We start from the raw sequence: 18279 nt of genomic DNA on the forward strand, positions 1-18279 counted from the left end.
AATGAACGCTGGGAAGAGCGGATCCGATGAATGAACGGCTCCCTGGAGTGAATGGAGAGGCTGGGTTTGGGGGGAGGGGAGGCACAAAACAAATTGCAGGGTAGATGAAGAGGGGATGAGGAGCGCGCACGCGCCTCCCCCCTCCCCCTGCGTCTCCCCCCCTCCCCCGATCAATTTCTCAAGGTGTTCTCTGTACAGCTGAAGATGGCGACAGATTGAGGGGGGATGGAAAACAGGAGACACCGATCCAGGATGATCAGGAACGGGAAAAACGTTGCCCACCAAAAAAGAAAGAGGAAAGCAGAGTGATTGTGTGTGCAGGGGAGGGCAGAGGCAGGCAGGAGAGCGGAGAGGAGGCGAGGCATCCCGGCAGGATGAGGATGAGGAGGGCCAAGCGCTGACTGTGGGGAGAAGGAGTATGCTTCTGCCTGGCTCCGCTCTGGGCTGAGGGGCTCGCTGTATGGACTGGCATTGGCGAACAGCAGCCTGGACATGTTGAGGACCGTGGCGCTGATTTTTCTTCCCGCAGCAACATGCAATGGCTGGTGGTAGCATTTAGCAGCCCAGGAGGAGGTGGAGGTGGTGGAGGAGGGGAAGGCACTTCCTTGTTTCTAGCCATGAGAATGATGCCCATCATCACACCATGCTTCAGAGGAGGTAGGTGACATTGTTGGGGGGAGTCTATAAGAGGAGAGGAGCAAAGAGAACCACACCGGAGACCGCAGTAGCCCCCCCACTCAGCCCCTAAAATATGATCAGGGGGGCTTGGATGTATCCAAGAGAAGATGACGCTGTGTTAAAAATTTGTTGTGCACCAAGACAAAACGACAAACCCTGCGCTGATTCCGAGAGGGCACAGAAATGGCGAATGTCTCTGGCATCCCTTCTATTTTTCACTGTCCTCCTCTCTGATCATCTGTGGCTCTGTGCTGGAGCCAAGCTCAGATCCAAGGATAGGAGCTTAGCCATGCAGACGCCTTGGGGGGACGCAAGCCAGCGCGCCTTCCAGCCACATTTCCTACTGACAGGGGATCAACAGTCACAGGAGGGGAGGTGTGAGATTTTTTTAAGCAATTTGACCAAATTTGCTGCTCCGATCCCATATTGCACTGGTGCCCGGGGTCATTTCGATCTGGACTCAGCTTGCACCAAATTGTATTCCTTGCAGCGACTCTTGGGCTCTTTCCCTTCTGTACCCTTAAGGCCACCCCCCTCCTCCTCCTCTTCATCAGCCTCTTTTTTTTCCTCTTCCTCCTCCAAAATAAACTTCTTAAAGGCTTATTTTAGGAACTTCAACCTCTCTTTTTGTGATACTTACACGATCTGGGACCTGCTGCTGGGCATGGCCGGCCCAGACAGCTTGGATTGCAGTTTGGACAACCTGATGGTGGATTTCGTGGCTGCTGCAGCCGGTGCTCTGGACGGAGAGGCGTGTAGCAGCTGCGTCCAGGCTTATCAGAGGCTGGACCAACACGCTCAGGAAAAATATGAGGAGTTTGACCTCTTGCTGGAGAAATACTTGCAATCAGAAGAGTATTCAGTTAGATCCTGCATAAGAGACTGCAAGGTAGGAGGGGGAAGCACAGGGGGCCTCCGAGCCCCTGCCAAACCACACTAGAAGAAAAGTAGCTTAAGGCAAATCACACCATTTTCCTGGGTCCCAGTCTCCCCTCCCCCATCTCCCTTGTTGCTCCTTTGTTCTGTCTGTTGGCTGGTTGGACTTTTTTGCTTTCACAAGAATTGGTTAATGCTGATATGGCCTCTTTGGATGTGCTGGAGCCCTGCAGCCCTGCAGTGTGATAATATACAGGCAAAAGTCACAGCAGCAGGAGGAAGATGAGGAGGAGGAGGAGAAGGGAATGAAACCGTTCAGTCTGGTAAAAATAATAATAATAAAAGCCCGCTGAGGGTATGACTCGAGCACTGGTGGGTCCCCCATGCTCTCTTTCCTCTCACCCAACACAGTCTGGCAGAAGGCATTTCCTTGGGTCCTCAGATTCCTTTCTTCCTGATCTGAAAGCCAGTGGCATTCCCCTGGGCTACCTGGGCTTTCCAAACCTAATCCCACAAAGGAGGCTGGAAGGGGCAGATAGCCTGAGGGATGCCACCACAGAGAACATTCCTCTGGTCAAGTAAACTCGGGTGCTGCACAAGTTCAGTCCCATAGAAATGCCCGTTTTGGACGGGAAATCAGTGGAGCAAAGCCTATGGAAGTGCGTCCCCCCCCCATGCACGCAGCCCAGACTTTGGGCTAGTGACTAGAACTCGCACACGGAACAGGTGTGGGAGCCCATTGGCTGCTGCTTCATCCGGCCTGTTGTAAATCAGTGTCGCTCCTGCGCAGGAGGGCGGGGGGAGGGGTGGGCTCTCGGTGGATAATTAGGCAAAGGTGTTTGAAATAAAGTGGCGACCTGATGTGACCCAAGAGAACAATGGCTCTCCCCCCCCCCCCCCCTCAGCTCTCTCGGATTGTCCTCTGCCCGGGAGGCAGATCTCCAGAGAGCTAGTCAGAGAAAGGGAAGAATCAGACGTTTGCCAACCCTGGTCCCTGCATACTTGTGTCCCGAGGAAAGTGGCTGGTAGATCAGGGAGTTAGGAGTTAGCAGAGGCGAGGCCTTTGAACCTCTCCGAACTGTTTACTCTTAACCACCTATTTCTGCAAATCGCTTTCCCCCTGTTTCCCAAAAGTTGGAGGGGAACGAATGATTCCCTTCCCCTTGCTAGAAGAGGCCCCTGGAGCTGCTTGTGCTAAGCCCTCCATCCTCCTGCAGCGCAGTGCAGAGTCAGTGTTATGAGCAGCCTGCATTTTCCATCTGAATTTACAGCCACCCCACAATCCCTCCCCACCCCAGCCAGACAAGTCACTCAAAGCCAGCTCTAGTTGCCTCAGATTACATTCTTAGCAGACCCCTGGGTCGCTGTTACTCATCAGCACACACAGCTACCCCCCTGGGTTGGGTTAGGGGCAGCTTAGTTCTGTCAGTTCTCCTCACTGAGTCATGGTGAGCTAGCCCTATCAGGTGGTGATGGTGGAAGAAGAGAGACCGCAGTGGGGCTGCTTCTGAGGCCCATGCTGGGTGATGATGGGGAAGGGTAAGAAAAGTGAATGTACATCCCCCTGGACTCTGAGGCTGGAGTGGAGTGTCTGGCAGTAAATAGACAGGCACTGGGGGAATTCTACTTGACTTGTGTAGACCAAATACTGAGAGCTCTAGGGGCTGGGCCTAGCAGTGAGTGTGTGGACAGTGCCTTGCACAGTGTGAGTGCTGCTATAATACAGAGAAATAATAACCATAACCAAATACATTTGTGTACCTGGGCACATTAATCCATGTAGGCCCTTATCCTGCCCTTGGCAGTGACACGTGTGCCCAGTATTTCATAGGAAGGCAAAAATACCCACAATGCACTTAGCTAATTGTGCAATGCTGTAACTCTTGTGGAGAAGAATTTATTCCCAAAGCTGCAGGTGATCACTTCATATGCAAGAAGCATAAGAGTTGCCTGCCCCAGTACCAATTGGAACCAACCTCCCAGCACACCGTAGTCAACTACAGGTTTCAGAGTAGCAGCCGTGTTAGTCTGTATCCGCAAAAATAACAGGAGTACTTGTGGCACCTTAGAGACTAACAAATGCTCTAATAAATTTGTTAGTCTCTAAGGTGCCACAAGTACTCCTGTTATTTTTTCGTAGTCAACTACGTTTTTAATGTATTCCAATGTCCATCCAGATTCCTTGTAAATTACATGAAACTCTTCAATCATTTCTCATGGAAATGACATAAAGGCTTAATCCCCATGACATGGCTCTTTGAACTTCAACATGTTCAACAGCTCTTGAGTGACTCTGATGAGATTTCCTGACTTCACCTGTGCAATCTCCCTTTGGCTGCTATGTCCAGGAAATGTAACTGTCTTGTTAAATTATACCTGAAACCTTTTCTCGGAGCAATTTCTTGGGGGAGAGAGAGTGTCTGTGTGTTATAGCAAAGGCTTTGCTTCCACATCACCTCACAGAGCGATTGTGTCAGCACTCACAAACTGACCAGGGTTGATCTTGGTCAACACTTTTATGGGAGACCTCTAAGGAAAACTCAGAGCTGCAGTAAAGGAACTTGTGATGCATTAATTGGTGCTCTTCCCCCCAAGGAAGTACTGAACTAACATCTTAGTACGGTGCTGGCGTATGGAGTTGCTGCTGCAGGTACCATCTGTCAGGTGATGTGAAATTGAGATTTTGATCATCACTTCCTGACAGTTTTTGTAATGAACCTTTTTGGAAAGATGTTAGCCCTGTTGTCCTGGGAAAATTCCAATTTGGGTAATTACATTCTGCCTAAATTCTTCCTGCCGTTTCAAAGGTATATGGTGTTCTGCTTACACTGAATTGTTTTGTATTGCTGCTCTGCTCTGTTAAATTGTTGTCATATTCCACTGGAAAATGACTGCATTATTGCCATGTATTATTTTTATGGCAGTAGCTTCCAAGTCCCTAGTCAGGAACAGGGCCCCATTGTGCTTGGCACTCTACAGACCTGTAGAAAGAGATGATCTCTGCCCCCCAAAAGCTCAGAATCTAAGACACGGTCATGGAAGAAATGTAAAAAAAACCAAAAGGAGTGAATAGGGGAGGAAGGAGAAGGGTAATAGTGATAGGGATACATGGCTGCAAAGACTAGCTACAGTCACAACTTGATGGTACTGAATCATTTAATAAATAAATAAAATAGATATCAGCAAGCCCCACTGGCAATCTACCTGGGCATTTTCAGATGGCAGTTTTCCATAGGCATCACAGACAAAGCGTATCTTAAGGAGGGAGAAGGTAGTGGCTTTATGGATCAGTGTGGGGATTGTGTTCTATATGTAAGGAGCAGAGTGGAAGAAAGCACAAAGACATTTGTGGGGGAAGGGGACAAATGGGCAGGCGTTGGTGGTGGGGTGACTCAATAAGCCACAGGTACGGAGTGGCAGAGATGTGTATATTTCCTGTGTGCATAATTTTAAAAGCATGTCGGCATCCTTTAGGATAAAAGGCCTATAGGAAAGTCAGACACTATCTGTGTGTAACTATCATAAAGGAATTCAGAGGTGTGAGTAACCAAAACACAGGAGACGTATATCAGGAGAGCGATATAGAGAGGGAACTTTGTATATAAGAATATAAGAAAGGCCATACTGGGTCAGACCAAAGGTTCATCTAGCCTAGTATCCTGTCTTCTGACAGTGACCAATGCCAGGTGCTTCAGAGGGAATGAACAGAACAGGTAACCATCAAGTGATCCATTCCCTGTCACCAATTCCCAGCTTCTGGCAATTACAGAGGTACTAGAGACACCATACCTGCACCTCCTGGCTAATAGCCATTGATGGACCTATCCTCCATGAATTTATCTAGTTCTTTTTTGAACCCTGTTATAATCTTGGCCTTCACAACATCCTCTGGCAAAGAGTTCCACAGGTTGACTGTGTGCTGTGTGAAGAAATACTGCCTTTTGTTTGTTTTAAACCTGCTGCCTATTAATTTAATTTGGTGACCCCTAGTTCTTGTGTTATGAGAAGGAGTAAATAACACTTCCTTATTTACTTTCTCCACACCAGTCATCATTTTACAGACCTCTATCATATCCCCCCTTAATTGTCTCTTTTCCAAACTGAAAAGTCCCAGTCTAATTAATCCTCAGTGGCCATCTACCTGGGCATTTTCAGTATATGGTTTTGGCATTAGTTCAGCAAAGCACTTAAGCACTTGCTTAACATCCACCTCTGTTGAGTTTAACATGTGCTTTGTGGAATAATCTTTAATAGATAAACAGATTAAAGTACTAAATAAATTAGTGGGTTGGGGGCTTAGATTAAAAACTGACACCACTGAAGTCTAAACACTTAGAAATAGATCCGTATGTAAACGGGTACTCAGATACCATGGTGATAGGCTTGGCCTGGGAATTTAGAAAGAATAATATGTAGGGGTCAAGGTAGTGATAATAAGAAATATATCAGGTAATTTGCTAGATTGTCAAGTATTTACTGTGATTATTTATATCACCAAATAACATCAGTTTTACAAGTTTGACAAGATATATTTGAAAAGTAGCATTAGAGTTCTCCATTTGCAAAAAGAAGATAATACCTAACTCATCAGTTGTGGTGATTAGTGAGTTATGACCTGATTTGCAAAGGTTCTGAGCATGTGCAGCTCTCATTGCCTTCAGCTAAGGTTGTGGTTATTCAACAGGTCTGAAAATTCAAGCTATTAATGTATAAAGCAATTTAAATTTGTAAAGTACTATTCAAATGCTGAATACCATTGTATTTGAAAATATAACTTTGGGCTATATACTGCTCAGAGAATATTTGCATTTAGGCAACATTGCAGAGCACTTTTCAGCTGTTTTGTTCTGTTTTGTTTTATGTTTGTTTTTTTTAATGATAAAAAGAGCGAAAATGTGAGAATTAAAGGAAAATGCAGCAAAATCCGATTGGAAAATCTGTGGCTTCTGCAAAAATCCTGTATAAAAGGACCCTGGCCATAAAGATTTTGGAGGTTCAAGTAACACATATCTCATTTGGTGGGTTCTTTGATTATACAAGTTTTCCTGAACTGAGTAAATATGCAACAAGAAGGAACATTAATCCTTACTGTGAAATGCTTTTTTCACCAGAGGAAAATGCTTCCTGCAAATAATTGTGACTTCCCTTGTTTTGCTCCAGATCAGCAGGGGATGAGAGCAGGACTCTGCAGACAACATTTTTGTGAGGCAGAGTGAGAGGAATTTTTGAGACATATTTTCCCCTGTCCCTCCCTGGGTTGAGGGACTCCAGAGAGAATGATACAGACCCAAAGTGGGGAAGGCAGAAGCAGGGAACCCCAAAGGGCCTCCCCTAAAAGGACACAACTCAGGGTTGGTTGTTGCTTTAGTTTTTCTTTTATTGACTTGAACACAGATGAAAGGTGCTGCACTGACAGCTGTGGAGGGTGGAATGTCTCTGTATCCACACAACACATACAGCACAGACAGGGGGGACAAACTTCCTCTAGATGGTGGCTCCTGTCAACATCCTTCAGCCTGACCTGGAGGAGAGGACCCCCACTAGGGGTGTGAGAGTAACTTGGACTTCATGGCCCACTCAGCCCTTGACATCACTGCAGAGAATGCCAGAAAGCAGGCCAATTAGTGCCAGTTGTGGTGATGGTGGCTTTTGTGATCTGGATACCTGCCCACGAGGAACTGGACTGAGACCCACCAAACCCATTTCACAAAATGGCCATTAAAGCCATCAGAGAGTAATGATTTGGGGGTTGCACTGGAACTGGTGAAAGGCTCTAAATCTCATTCACTATCCCTGGCCCATCCAGTCTTCCAGCAGTAAATCTTTTGGCCCTTTCTCTAATTCAGTGTTTCCCAAACTTGTTCCGCCGCTTGTGTAGGGAAAGCCCCTGGTAGGCCGGGCCGGTTTGTTTACCTGCTGCGTCCGCAGGTCCAGCCGATCGCGGCTCCCACTGGCCGCGGTTCGCTGCTCCAGGCCAATGGGAGCTGCTGGAAGCGGCGGCCAGTAAGTCCCTCGGCCCGTGCTGCTTCCAGCAGCTCCCATTGGCCTGGAGCAGCGAACCGCGGCCAGTGGGAGCCGTGATCGGCTGGACCTGCGGACGCAGCAGGTAAACAAACCGGCCCGGCCTACTAGGGGCTTTCCCTACACAAGCGGCGGAACAAGTTTGGGAAATACTGCTCTAATTAATGTCTTTCTGTCTTTCATGATAAGCCATGGAAAACCTAACACCAGAAAACAATACTATCCCAGCTCTACTGGCACAAAATTCCTCAGAGACCCTTCCATCTGTGGAGGCACATCTCCCACCAGTAATTTCCTCCAAGAGGGTCTATGTAAATCAATAAATATCACAAATGCAACTATTAGGGAACCCCAATGATTTCAGTGACTTTGGGTTTTTTATTGGCTGGTTTATTTAAAAAAAAATCAGCCAGAAATAGCCACTCCAATTTTGCTGCAGCAGCTTTGACCCTTAGCAAAACCTATAAAATTTCCAGTGAAATGTGAAAACTGATATTCCATGAAAGGGAACAAAATCTGATGAATTCTGTGAAAACGGTCCATTTCACTTCATTCAGAGGGTAAAGGTCAAGTGGCTGGGAGAGGTAGTGGGGGTTAGAAGTCTGGTGGGCGAAGGGGGCAGCAGCAGAGAAAAGCAGTGTTAAGGAGTTAAGGAGTTTCACTTTATTAATTTTATTATTATTTTTATTAGAGCATAAGCTTTCGTGGGCTACAGCCCACTTCTTCGGATGCATCTATTATGCTCTAATAAATTTGTTAGGCTAGGTCTACACTGCAGCGGGGGTCCGACCTAAGATACGCAACTTCAGCTACGTGAATACCGTAGCTGAAGTTGCGTATTTTAGGTCGGCTTACCTAGCGGTGAGGACGCGGGAAAGTCGACCGCTGCCGCCGACTCCGCTGCCGCCTCCTGCCGAGGTGGATTTCCAGAGTCGACGGCAGAGCGATCAGGGATCGATTTTACCGCGTCTTCACTAGACGCGGTAAGTCGATCCCCGATAAACCGATTGCTACCCGCCGGATCGGCGGGTAGTGAAGACAAAGCCTAAGTCTCTAAGGTGCCACAAGTACTCCTGTTCTTTTTGCGGATACAGACTAACATGGCTGCTACTCTGAAACCTGTCATTATTATTTTTGTTTCATTTTCTTCTTGTCTGAACACAAAAGCAACAGAGGCAGGGAGAGAATCCCCCAGGCACCTTAACTAATAGCTGGTGGGAGGAACTAACTCCCAGAGAGCCTTGACCAATTTTGAACTGCTGTCCGCCATAGGTACCTTGGATGTGAACCATGAAGGTCCTTAGGCTCCTAAATCCCATAGTTAGGCACCACGGTGATTCACAAACTCCCACTCAGCTGTCACTTAACACAGCAGGTGCCTAAATTCAGAGCGCCCCTAAGTTTTTGCCTCTGGACAAGCACTCTGTAGCCTCACTTTAGGCATCTGGATGCCCATCTCCCACCTGATCGCCAGAGCCATTCACAAATTGAGAAAATTAAGTGTTCGGCATGGGCAAAGACAGTGGCATCATGGGATTTTTTAAAATTTTTGAACCTATCTGGCTTCCTCCAATGCAGAAAATCCTTGAATGCCCACTGCTGAGTGGCAAAGGACCAAGGGATACCCTCTGAGAAATGCCACATGCTTAGCCCACAGCAAGGCACTGCCATGTGTACACAATGATGTGAACTGAAAGAAGGAACAAGTGTCCCATGTGTGTGCATGCTATTATGATGGCTTACGTTCTGTGAATTAAATAACATACGTACATCAAATCAATCCAGTTCAACACATACACATACACACACACTCCTGTGTTGACAAGCCCTATGTCAGGTTCAGGGACCTGATCCAATTGTTTAGAGGCACCTTCCCTGAAGAACAGAGCCCTGAACTGTAGAATAGCATTCCACTGTAACTCGCAAAGGAGAAAGGTGCATGCTAGCAAATGTTCTCAACAGAACAATGAGACGTAGGAGCCTTTAGCTAGTATAGACTCTGTTAGCAAACATCTTCTCTTGTGGTAGGTTCACAGGTAAATCCCAGCTCCAAGATCTGTCTCTCCTGTTTTTCCTTCCAGCCTTTCCAGCCCTCCTGGGCACAGGAAGAGATGGAATGGTTTAAAAGGCCAGCGCTCTGTGGTGAGTGCTTGACCACTTGCTGGTTTGTTTGAATAGAAGTAGGTACACAGAAGTCACTGTTTCTTAATAAATCAGCTGCAACCGTCCCTCCTCAGGCAGCCCAAGCTGAGTGGAGTTGGGCCTGGTCAGTACTTGGCAAAGAAAAAGGCAGGTGTTGCAGGAAGTGGTATAGATAATTCAGTATTAAGTATTTGCTAAGTGTCAGTGTGTTTAACACCTTACAAGATACAGATCCTGCCCCCAGGAGCTTGCAGTATAAAAGACAAGCAAAGATTAGACAAAAATCACACTTGCAGATCCAGAAGATGGACATTACTTAATATGGTGGGGTCTCTATATAAGGAATAGAGCTGTTTAGATTATTCATTACAAAAATATTCAAAGCAAATTTAGACCATTTTTGTGTTTGGGAGTCATTCATAAACTTATCCTGATTTCTGCAAACAACTTTGGTATTCTAGAGGGACACCATCAACTTTAAAACCACACTCTGTCTGAAAATGTTTTACTTATTACTGTTCCAACTAACGAGCACTATGGCTAACAGGTTAGATGAGGAAAATACTTTTCTCTATTTTATTGGTTCAGTACATTTGGCAGCACTTGTGTAGTGTCAGTTTCACTGCCCCCCCTGTATGCTCAGTTAATTGGTTTCCCCTAGTTGGTTGTGGAGGTCTATTTCACAGCAACAAGGGAAAGGATAAAAAGAAAGAAACTGCAATTGTAAACCCACAAAAATTGGCAGAGGGGATGCAAAGTCAGGTGCAGTTTCTGTGTCACGGGTGGCTTGCCCCTTTGTAGAGGGCATATTGTAGAGGCACACCTGACAGAGATCAGCAGTTTCCCCTCCCCAGGGCAGCAGGAAGCTGCAGAGAGGAGAGGGAAGCTCAAGAGACTATAAAGAGTGAGAAAGGCAGCTCTAGTGAAGACCCTGAGACCAAGGGAGTTATTCCAGCTGGGAAGGGCTGGGACTAGCCTGCTAAGGTAAGGCACCAGACCAGGGCAGTTTGGGTTGTACCAAACTGAAAGGAAGATTCTTGTATTTAGATGTGAGTTTTAAGTTAATAAACCAAACCCTAAGTAGGGCTGTTGTTATTGGGATTGAAAAAGTTTTTCTTTTTAAGCTCAGTTTGAGGAACTCAGAGGGGGAAACTGATGTGAGGAATTGTCTTCATGGCTGCCATGAGACCACAAGGGGGTGCCTCTGAGGAGACCACTTACTGACAATCTGAAACAACTTCTAACCTGTTTTGTTTGTTTGTAGCAATTAGATATTTTAGGTTGACTGTGTTTCCTTGCTTTGGTTCTTATAAACCACTTAGTGATGGCTAGGTTGAGTGCCAATGGTGTATAATTGACTTTTGCTCTTCCTGTTCATAATGACAGACAAACAAAAAAGCAAATGTGTATATGTGTTTGACTGTCTAACATTGGCTGTTTTTCCTCCACCCTTGGTATGTTTCTTGTCTTCTCAGGCCCTGGTGCCACAAACACTTATACATGTGTGTAAGTGAATGCACAGAGCAGTTCTCTTGAAGTCAATGGATGAGGTTTTTTCAGAAGAGTCTAAAGGTGTTAAGGACACAAGTTCTATTGAATTTACTACCTGAATCCCAGTCCATGTTGGACTGCTCACAGTGTGTGAAGTTAAGCAATTGCAAAAGTCTTTGCAAGTCTGTGTCCTTAGACTGTAGGATCCTGAGGGCAGGGACTGTGTTTGTAGAGCACCACGCATAATAGGCCCTAGTCCGGGCCTCTGGGCACTCCTGCAATATGAGGACCAGATTCTCTGCTGGTGTCAATCAGTGTAGCTCCATTGAAGTTGACAGAGCTATTCCAATTTACAACAGCTAAGAATCTGCCCCTAAATAGCTAATAACAATTGGCCAAATATTATGGACCAACAACTTTCAGTTCATGGGTTTTGTTGGTGTGTGGGGCTTTTTTTTTATTTTTATTTTTTTTTTAATTATTTTTTAAACAAGCTCTTTACTCTGATTATTTACTGCTACTTATCTGGTGGCTGAAGGCTCACTTATGTCACATGGCAATACTGCTACTCTTTGACTGGATGAATGAATTTTTTTTTTTTTTTCAATAGAACAACAAATCCTGAATAATGAGTTAAGCACTTCCTGGTACAAATGACCAGAAAAATCACCTTTGGTGCTAAAATGTGTGAAACTTCTAGGAATGCTTTCACAAATACCCTGTGGTCACCCGATTACTGACAAATTAGCTATTAACTCTTTGTATGATGGATGTGTCTAAAGGTGCCAGCCAAGATCAGGGCTCCATTGTGAATAGTAGCAGAGTGAAGTTGGCATTCATAACTGTATTTGGTAAATTTGGCTTTTCCTTATTTGACCAGCTGTAATTCAGAAGGTGAAGGCTCAGTGCTGTGAGGGTGATAGCCTAATATAAAGATGGATAAATCACAGGGGGTGCTACTGGCCCACTTAAGCCAATACTGAGTCAATATTCTTCATAAAAAGCAAACAGAGGGTCCTGTGGCACCTTTAAGACTAACAGAAGTATTGGGAGCATAAGCTTTCGTGGGTAAGAACCTCACTTCTTCATGATATTTATAGATGGAAGTGCTGGAGGTGCCCTCTTTCAGGGCAGACAAACAAACCAATGCTCTCTAGCTCTGTTGATTACACAATTAAATATTTTTCTTAAATGTGCCATGCCCTGTATTTATATTTTCCTCTACAAATAGGTATTCCAAAAAGCTTTAAGTACTAACTCAGAACACAAAGTCCCTTTAAAAAGTTATTGAGGAAAATAAATAACCCTGGGACAAAGTACTGTTGTGGATTAAGAACTGATTGTGTGGTAGGAAATAAAGAGATGTGGCTGGTTACTTCTTAGTGCACAGAGAGGTTAATAGCAGAAACCCCAGGCTCTGTATGTTTGTTAGTTCCTCCTCTAGATCACTGATCTATTGAGTTCCTCTAAAATTGGTGGCATTTGCTGATGATACTAAACATAATTTCACAATTAAAAACTAGAAATGGGCTGAGGAGGCTGAATTATGTTTGCAAAGCCAGCAGTGATACATGTCTAGGTTCAACTTTTTTTTTTTTTTTTTTTTTTTTCCTGAACCACCAAAAGGTAGGAGGGGGTAGTTGAATAAAAGGTTCTTGTTTAGACATACTAATTTTTCTTGAAAGACCGAGACTAGTGTAAAACTTTGTATGGACTTGAAGTCATTGTTAGACTGAGCAGCCAGGTGGCTGCTGAAATTCACATTGGATAAGCATATTGTAAAGCGCAATACAAACCTCTCCTGTAGCCTGATAGAGGAGACACACTGGCAGGGCCTGACACTAGGATTCTGTAGTTGGCAAGGTCAATCTTGGGCTTACGAGGGTGGGGGGCAGAAGTCTCCTGCTGTTTCCTAGCTGAGAGCCATGAAAACCAACTGATATTAACTCATTCCTGGGGTATAGGGTTTGTCATTTGTGAATCCTCCTGAAACCTAGATCATGACTTCAGAGCTGTGAGGAGCAGGAACAACTGCTGATGCTGGAGCTAATGCCAGTTTTCCCCCTGGCAGCTGAGATGCTCTTTGCTGAGTAGCTAATGTGGCCTCAAGGAGGCAGCTCAGTAACATGTGGCAACAAGTTCATCTGGACTGAGCAAGGGATTTCTGTGGTCTTGTCTCAGTGCTGCCACTGACAACCTCTCTGGCTCATGGGCTGCAGAGGTTATGTGACTTGGCCAAGTTTTCCCTATCTATAAACTCTACTTATTAGAGGTGATGGAGTGCAAGGAGGTAAGAGCTTCATTTCAGAGAGGGTTTTTTGCACAGCTCTCATGATGATTTAATCAATTTTTCTGTTGTCCAGATGTCACTTGTCCAAATTTCAAGCTAAATCCAAGCTGCATGTCATTAATAGACATGCTATGATACAAGTTACACAGCTCAATGAGTGTGGCAGGGCCAGAGCTAGAGCAGCTGGAAAGACTTCACAGGTGGCCCAGGTTAAACAATAAAACCCTCTCTGGGGTTCCCCTCTTATCATTCTTGTTCAATCAGAAACAACACAACCATGAAAGTCTCTGGCTGCCTTTCTTTACTGCAGCTTCTCAGGCTGTAAATTCCAAACCAACAAAGGAAATCAAACAAAACACACATAGGGCAGCTGTTCTGTCCCCAACGTATTCTGTCCTGGGTTCTGCTCAGATCACTCTCTTCTTCCCAATACTAGCCCAAGCTCAGCTGCCTCTCAGTGCCTCAGGTCAGGGAGTCCCCCAGCCTGGACTCTGAAATCCCTTCCTGTAGTGAAGCTGAGGCCCACATCCTAAGGGAACCAATGGGCATGGTGCAGCAGGGCTGTGGGATCCCCTTGGGGACCCCAGATAACCTGCACATGCTCTCAGTGGGTCAAAACAGAAGCATGACAAAATGCTTCCCTGGATCTGAAACAGTCAAATTTGTAGTTATCTAAAACATTTATTATATTTAAGCTCCAACAACGTGCTCACCACTGTACAAGACAGTTCCTACCCTTGAGACCTTCCAGTCTAGGAGACACTGATAAGATGTGCTGGGAGGATCACGGAAAGGACAATTTCCCTTAGATCATTTTTTAAACCCTTAATTCTTTTCTTTGAGCGTTCCAGAAGAAGTGAGCCTTTCAGAGGGATTGAATGAGGAGCGGGGGGGGGGGGGGGGGAGTAGTAGATGAAGATAGGGAGGGGAAGGATGGGAGCAGGCATAAAGGTGGCAATGGGTGAAGGAAACTAAGATCTAAAGATTCATATTGCTGGTGGAGCAAAGAGGGCTAGGGTTACCAAGATTAGAGGTGGGAGCTGAGATAGAGGCTGGCGTTGAATTGTGTGGGTTCTGAAGGTGGAGAGAAGTTTAAATTCAATATGATGAGCAAGAAGGAGCTAGTGGGGTGATTCAGAGATGCACTTACTTCCTGGCTGGGTGAGGAGAAGAGAGAAGAGTCCAAGATGTCCCTGAGATTGCAAGCCTGAGCAATGGAGCTGGTGCAATCAACAACAATGGTGAAAGGAGAGAGAGGGAAGAATTCAAGTGCTGAGCTTGGTCCATGTTCTTGAGCTGGTGGTAAGTTATCCTGGATGGTCTATTGGAGGGACAGCATGATATACAGGCCTGGATGGGGGCTAACTATTACTTATCTCATTAGAACTTACAAAAAACCAAAGTCTGGTCTGTCTGTCAGACTGCAAGCTCAGCAGGGCAGGGACTACATTTACCTTTGTATATTGTACAGTACCAAGGACATGGTCAGCACTGAGCACATTAATAATGAGTTAATGTTTGTAAAGTGCTGCATCCATGATAGTAGAACTTAATGTTGATGTTGAGAAGACAATGGAATGCAGAGGGGAGCTAGGGTGACCCCACTGAGACAATGGGGAGCAAAGAGAACAGCAGTAGGGGAGAGACAACATAACCTGGGAGACAGTCGGGGGGCTCAACAGAGAATGGGGCAACAGTGGGAGGACAGAAGAGGAGGTACTGCTTTTCAAAAGGGGGGAGGGGTGGGAACTAGACCAAAGTAGGTATGGAAACAGGAATAAAGAGGTGGAGGAAGGGAATAAGCTGGAAGAGATGCACACCATTTAGGTTAGTGAATTGTATTGAATTTATGGTGCTGCCCAGCATCTCTAAGTCTGGAGGCCGGGGCTCTGAGCAGACAGGGTACACTAATGTAATGGGTTACTCTGGATCCTACTTCAGTTATTTTCTCTAACACTCACCACTTGCATTTCAGCCTAGTGTCTCCCAAAGTACATGGTTTTATAGAAAATTGTCCCTTGAATTTTCTTTTCAATACAGATGCTCCCCAGGTTATGCAAACCCGACTTACGCAAATCCACACTTACCGAAAAAGTTCCGTACGTTGTTTTTCTCCCTCCTCCTCCCCCCCCACCAATAATTGTTGCGTAAATCAGGAACATGTACCCAAAAGTCTCCCGAGTACCTTGCGTAAGTTGGGGAGTGGCTGCATTGATAGCTATAGGAGAGCCTCATCCACAAGTAGCTGAGTTTCCACAGCAAAGAAGCTGGTGGTGAGCTAAGCCAACCCCAGAATGCGAAGGCCAGCTGTGGGATCGGAACTGTAAGATATCTGTGGAAAATTAAGACCTGGTGAGAGAGCTCCATGGAATCCTCTGCAGCTAATTCTGTCCCAACATTCTACTTGCTTTTTTTAACACCAGCCATGATATAATATATTATAAGAGTGGAACATCATAGCTTTGCCCAGTGATGGGCTCCTTGTCTTAGATGTTAAGCCAAGATGGAAAAGGTCCAAAAAGGGGCAGAAAAGATATCCGTAGCAACATGCAGGGTTCTTTAGCATAGTAGGTAGAGGTTGTTAAAGAAGAGTTGGTCTAGTGCAAATGGATCAGTCCCCCTGTCATACACTATCTGAAGTATCAAGTCAGTGGGGCCTGATGTTGTTCACCTCAGGGTGCTGAATGAATTAACTGAAGAAATCTTGGGGCCACTGGCAATAATATTTGCAAATTCATGGATGACAAGAGAAGTCTCGGAAGACTGGAGAAGGGCTAACATAGTGCCCATCTCTAAAAAGGAGGAACTGGGAAATTATAGACCAGTTAGCCTGACCTCGGTACCTGGGAAACTACTAGAGCAATGTACGAAACATTCAACTTGCAAATATCTGGAGGATGAAGGGGTAATTGCTAGCAGCCAGCATGGGTTTACTAAGAACAAGTCATTTCAAACCAGTTTGATTTCCTTTTTCGATAGAGTAACTGGTTTGGTGGTTAGGGGGAATATGGTGGACCTAATATACCTGGACTTTAGCGAGGCTTTGGACCCATCCCACGTGACATTCTGATAAGTAAGCTGGAGAAATGTGGGCTCGGTGGCACTACCATTAAGTGGATACATAATTGTTTAAACTGCAAACAATGAGTAACTATTAATGGAATGATGTCAGATTGGAAGGAGGTCTTGAGTGGGGTTCCACAGGGATCTGTTCTGGGTCCGGTGTTTAACATATTTATTAATTACCTGCATGTAGGAATAGAGAGCACAGTGATCAAATTTGCAGATGTCACAAAGCTGGAGGGGTAGCCAACATTTTTGAATTTTATCTCTTTCCTCCAAGGGGTCTTAATAAATTGTTGAATTTCATTGTCCTCTATATCCCAATTCTCCACAGACAAATGTAAGGTGCTACACTTAAACCAAATGCACAAATACAGAAGCGGGATAGCTGGCTTGGCAGCAGTGCTGCTGCCAACAATCTAGAAATTGCGATGGATCACAACCTCAACATGAATCAACAGTGCAATACTGTTGCAAAAATAAAGCAAATGCAATTTTAGTTTGCATTAACAGAAGCATAACATGCAAGTCACAAGAGGTGATAATACCACTATATTGGGTGCTGGTTAGGCCTCAGCTGAAGTAACATGACCAATTTTGGTCACCAATGTATAGAAAGGATGTAGAGAAACTGGAAAGGATCCAGAGGCAAGTGACAAAGATGATCAAAGAGATGGAATGCAAATCATAAGAGCAAAGGCTGAAGGAACTGGGCATGTTTAACTTGGAAAAGTGGTGATTAAGGGGAGACATGATATCGGTCTTCAAATACTTGAAAGGCTGACATAAAAAAAGATGGAGAAAAGTTCTCTCTTGCCACGGACACGGGACAAGAGGCAGTGGGTTCAAACTACAGTATAGCAAATTTAAATTAAATCTCAGGAAAAACTTCCTAACAGTAAGACAATGGAACAGACTGCCTAGGGAGGTCATGGAAGCTCCTAAACTGGATGTTTTTGAAAGGAGTCTGGATAGCCACCTGTCCTGGATGGTGTAGGATTTGTTGAGTCTAAATCTTGGTTAGACTAGATCGGTGGTTTTCAAAAATAAATTTCTGTAGACTCAGTTGAAGAAAATTGATGCCCATGACCTAATGGAGCTGGGGATGAGGAGTTTGGGGTGTGGGAGGGGACTCAGGGCTGGGGCAGAGGGTTGGGGTGCAGGGGTGAAGGATGTGGTGTGGGGCCAGGAAGGAGGGGTTCAGGATGTAGGAGGGGGCTCAGGGTTGGGGCAGAGGGTTGGGGTGCGGTAGGGGGTCAGGGCTCTGGGCTGGGGGTGGGACTGAGGGGTTTGGGGTGCAGGAAGGGGCTCTGGCTTCCTGCCTGTCCTGGCACTGCAGACCACACTGTGCCCCAGAAGCGGCCAGCAGGTCTGGCTCCTAGGTGGAGGCGGAATTGGCCAATGGGAGTGCAGAGCCAGTGCTCGGGGTGGGAGCAGCACGCAGAGCCCTGTGACCCCCTGCCTACAAGCCAGACCTGCTGCTGGCCACTTCTGGGGCGCAGCGTGGTGTCAAAACAGGTAGAGACTAGTTTTTACTGGCCAGCCGCCTGGGTGCGGAGCAAGGCGACCCAGTGCCTTGCATTCAGTGACCCAGAACTGGGTCGTGACCCAAACTTGGACAACCACTGGACTATAGGATTAGAAAGGACTGCAAGGGTCATCTAGCTCTGTGATAAGAGAATTGGTATCGCTGAAATGAAGTTAGTGGCTGATAAATT

The 18279-nt window shown here is 45.7% G+C and overlaps 1 protein-coding gene across 1 annotated transcript in view; it reads left to right on the plus strand.

The window, feature by feature from the left end:
• The first annotated feature begins 751 nt into the window (after window positions 1–751).
• Window positions 752–18279, plus strand: part of NALF2 (NALCN channel auxiliary factor 2) — an 84463-nt gene continuing 66935 nt past the window's right edge. The window contains exon 1 of the mRNA XM_065411322.1: window positions 752–1567. Coding sequence (XP_065267394.1) covers window positions 752–1567 — 816 coding nt within the window. The remainder of the gene's footprint in view (window positions 1568–18279) is intronic.

This window comes from Emys orbicularis, chromosome 9 (assembly GCF_028017835.1).
Source record: "Emys orbicularis isolate rEmyOrb1 chromosome 9, rEmyOrb1.hap1, whole genome shotgun sequence".
NCBI classification, from domain to species: domain Eukaryota; kingdom Metazoa; phylum Chordata; order Testudines; family Emydidae; genus Emys; species Emys orbicularis.